Consider the following 2,579-nt stretch of genomic DNA (forward strand, 5'->3'; position numbering starts at 1 on the left):
TGTAATATTTAAATTACTGGCACTCAAAAGTTCATTTTCATTTATGTACTTCTTATAAATTTGTGCTAGGTTTGAACAATGGTCTTTTAGTTCAACATTGGCAATTGTTTGAATGTTTACTAGAAATCCGAAATTGTCATTGATCTTCTCATATGCTGATGTTCTTTTTTCTAAATTTGATGTTAGTGAATCAATAACAGGAAGGTATGTTTCAATTTTGAATTTATAACTTCCCTGAAATTCCAATTCTTCAGCCTCACCATCAAAGAAGGCCATACGTCGGCTTCTTTTTTTTGTTCTTTTTGAAGAATCTCTGTAGTCAGTGTTTGGATGCAAGATTTTGGCTTTTTCCTGGTAATTCTCAAATTGACTCCTCAAATCTTTAATGAAATGCAACAATGACTTTAGAATCCGAACTGCAACATCCAGGTTTAAATTTTCTTTCTGTAAAATCTTCGATGTTTCATTAAAATGACAAAGAATATCATTCCAGAAAATTGTCAGAAAGACAAAAAAATCTCAAAAGTGTTCATTTTCGTGATGAGATTTTGAGCATCATTTTGAGTTTCTTTTGACTGACTTATGTCCTTGATCAAAAATTCAAGTGCTTTTTTAATCTCATCATAACTGTCATGCAGACAAGTCACAGCATCTGCACGTGCTGACCATCGAGTTTCAGAAAGCTGTTTGACAATTTTTTTGCCTTTGCCAACAAAAGACAGAAGCACTTGCCAACGATGAGTTGATGCAGAAAAAAAGTTGTAGAGGCATTGAACAAAGTCAAAAAAAATAATTGCTTCTAAACAACATCCAGCTGCACTGTTGCCAACCAGATTTAAAGAATGTCCAGCACAAGGAATAAACAATGCTGATTCACTTTTGTCTTTAATCCTCTTTTGTAGGCCTGAGTACTGTCCTGCCATATTTGATGCATTATCGTATGACTGCCCACGACAGTCAGATATTGAAATTTCATTTTCTTGTAAAAAATTCAAAACCACTGTTTCTATATGTTCAGCTCCATGCCCGTGAATGGGAACAAATTGCAAAAAACGCTCAACTGGTGCCAAGTCTTTAACATATCGAACTGTAAAAGTTAATTGATCTACATGTGACAAGTCTGGAGTTGAGTCAACGCTGATTGAGTAGTATTTTGCTTTTTTTAATTCAGAAATTATTTCGCTCAAAACTTTATTTCCCATTAGGCATATAAACTCCTCACAGATATTGGCGGAGAGGTATGAAGTATTACCTTTTCCAGAATTTCCATGTTTTTTCATGTGTTCATGTAGGAATGGGTCAAACTGGCTAAGTAACTCAAGAGTTCCTAAATAATTACCATTTTGCTCTGAACCAATGGTTTCATTGTTTCCACGAAATGGCAATCCTTTTGATGACAAGAACTTTACAACTGCAACAATTCTTTTCAGCACATTTTGCCAGTACAATTGTTTGTTATGTAACTGTTTTAATAATACAGAGTCAAGCTGGCCACTTTCTCTCTGCCGACTGGAGTAAGTAAGCATATTTTCGTAATGTTCAGAACCATTCTCGTGTCCAGATATACATTTTAAGGCATTTTTCCAGTCATCAAATCCAGTTGTGGAAAAATTAGAGTGTTTGCTGGAGAATAAGGTACAAGCAAAGCAAAAAACAGAACCTGTTGAAGGTGAGTATAATAGCCATTCACGATTGACAAATTCGCCATTGTGTAGTTCACGTCTAAAGCAAGATTTTGATAAGTACCTTTTTTGTCCGCAACTCAACCTTTCCGAATTTTTGAAGCTCCCATCATTGTTCTGCCACATGGACAAGCCATTAGAAATCCAAAATGATTGAGCTTCTTGGGATAACTGATGCCACAATGCTGGGTCAGTTTCTTGAGTAGTTTTTGTTGTTGCGTTTGGATTAGTTTTAATTTGATTTGATTCTGGCTCCTGTGCTGGTTCTGGCTCCTGTACTGGTTCTGGCACCTGTGCTGGTTCTGACTCTTGCTCAGGTTCTGGCTCCTGCTCTGGTTCTGGCTCCTGTTCTGGTTCCAGTTCCTGTTGAATTTCTAGAGTTTCATTTGGCAACAAAGCACTATCATTGCTTACGAAATTTGAAGTTGGACAAAGAAATACATCTTCGGACACAACAGGCTTTGACTTTTGTACCAAAAGAAATGATGTCAAAGGAAGATATTTTGAAATGTCTTCTTTTGCTTTAGCGGCTTTTTTCCTCTTTGCAGCACCACTTTGATAAGTCCGATTAGACATGTTAAATGACTTTTTTTCAAAACAGATGTTTTAAGTTGATCACAGCAATTACAAATTCAATCTAATGGGATATTTTAAGTGCTTGTATTTAACATTTCTTATCAGAAAATTTATGTTTATTTTCGGACGCATGCATGCATTTTTGCTTATCAAGAAAAAAAAATTCCCTAGGGGGCCCCCAAACTGAAAAACTGATACTTTTCTAAAAATAATTTAAAAAAATCTTATCAAGAAAAAAATTATTCCCGAGGGGCCCCCAAACTAAGATTTCTTCAGAAAATTTAGAAATATAATTTTTTATTTATATAAATTTGAAAAAAA

At 35.0% G+C, this 2,579-nt stretch overlaps 1 protein-coding gene across 1 annotated transcript; it reads right to left on the reverse strand.

Moving 5' to 3' along the window:
• Positions 1-500: 500 nt before the first annotated feature.
• Positions 501-2,258, reverse strand: LOC136081543 (zinc finger MYM-type protein 1-like). Its single transcript, XM_065798868.1, has one exon. It carries the CDS (start codon positions 2,256-2,258, stop codon positions 501-503), a length of 1,758 nt encoding a protein of 585 aa, XP_065654940.1.
• Positions 2,259-2,579: the final 321 nt, after the last annotated feature.

This window comes from Hydra vulgaris, chromosome 06 (genome assembly GCF_038396675.1).
Source record: "Hydra vulgaris chromosome 06, alternate assembly HydraT2T_AEP".
NCBI lineage: Eukaryota > Metazoa > Cnidaria > Hydrozoa > Anthoathecata > Hydridae > Hydra > Hydra vulgaris.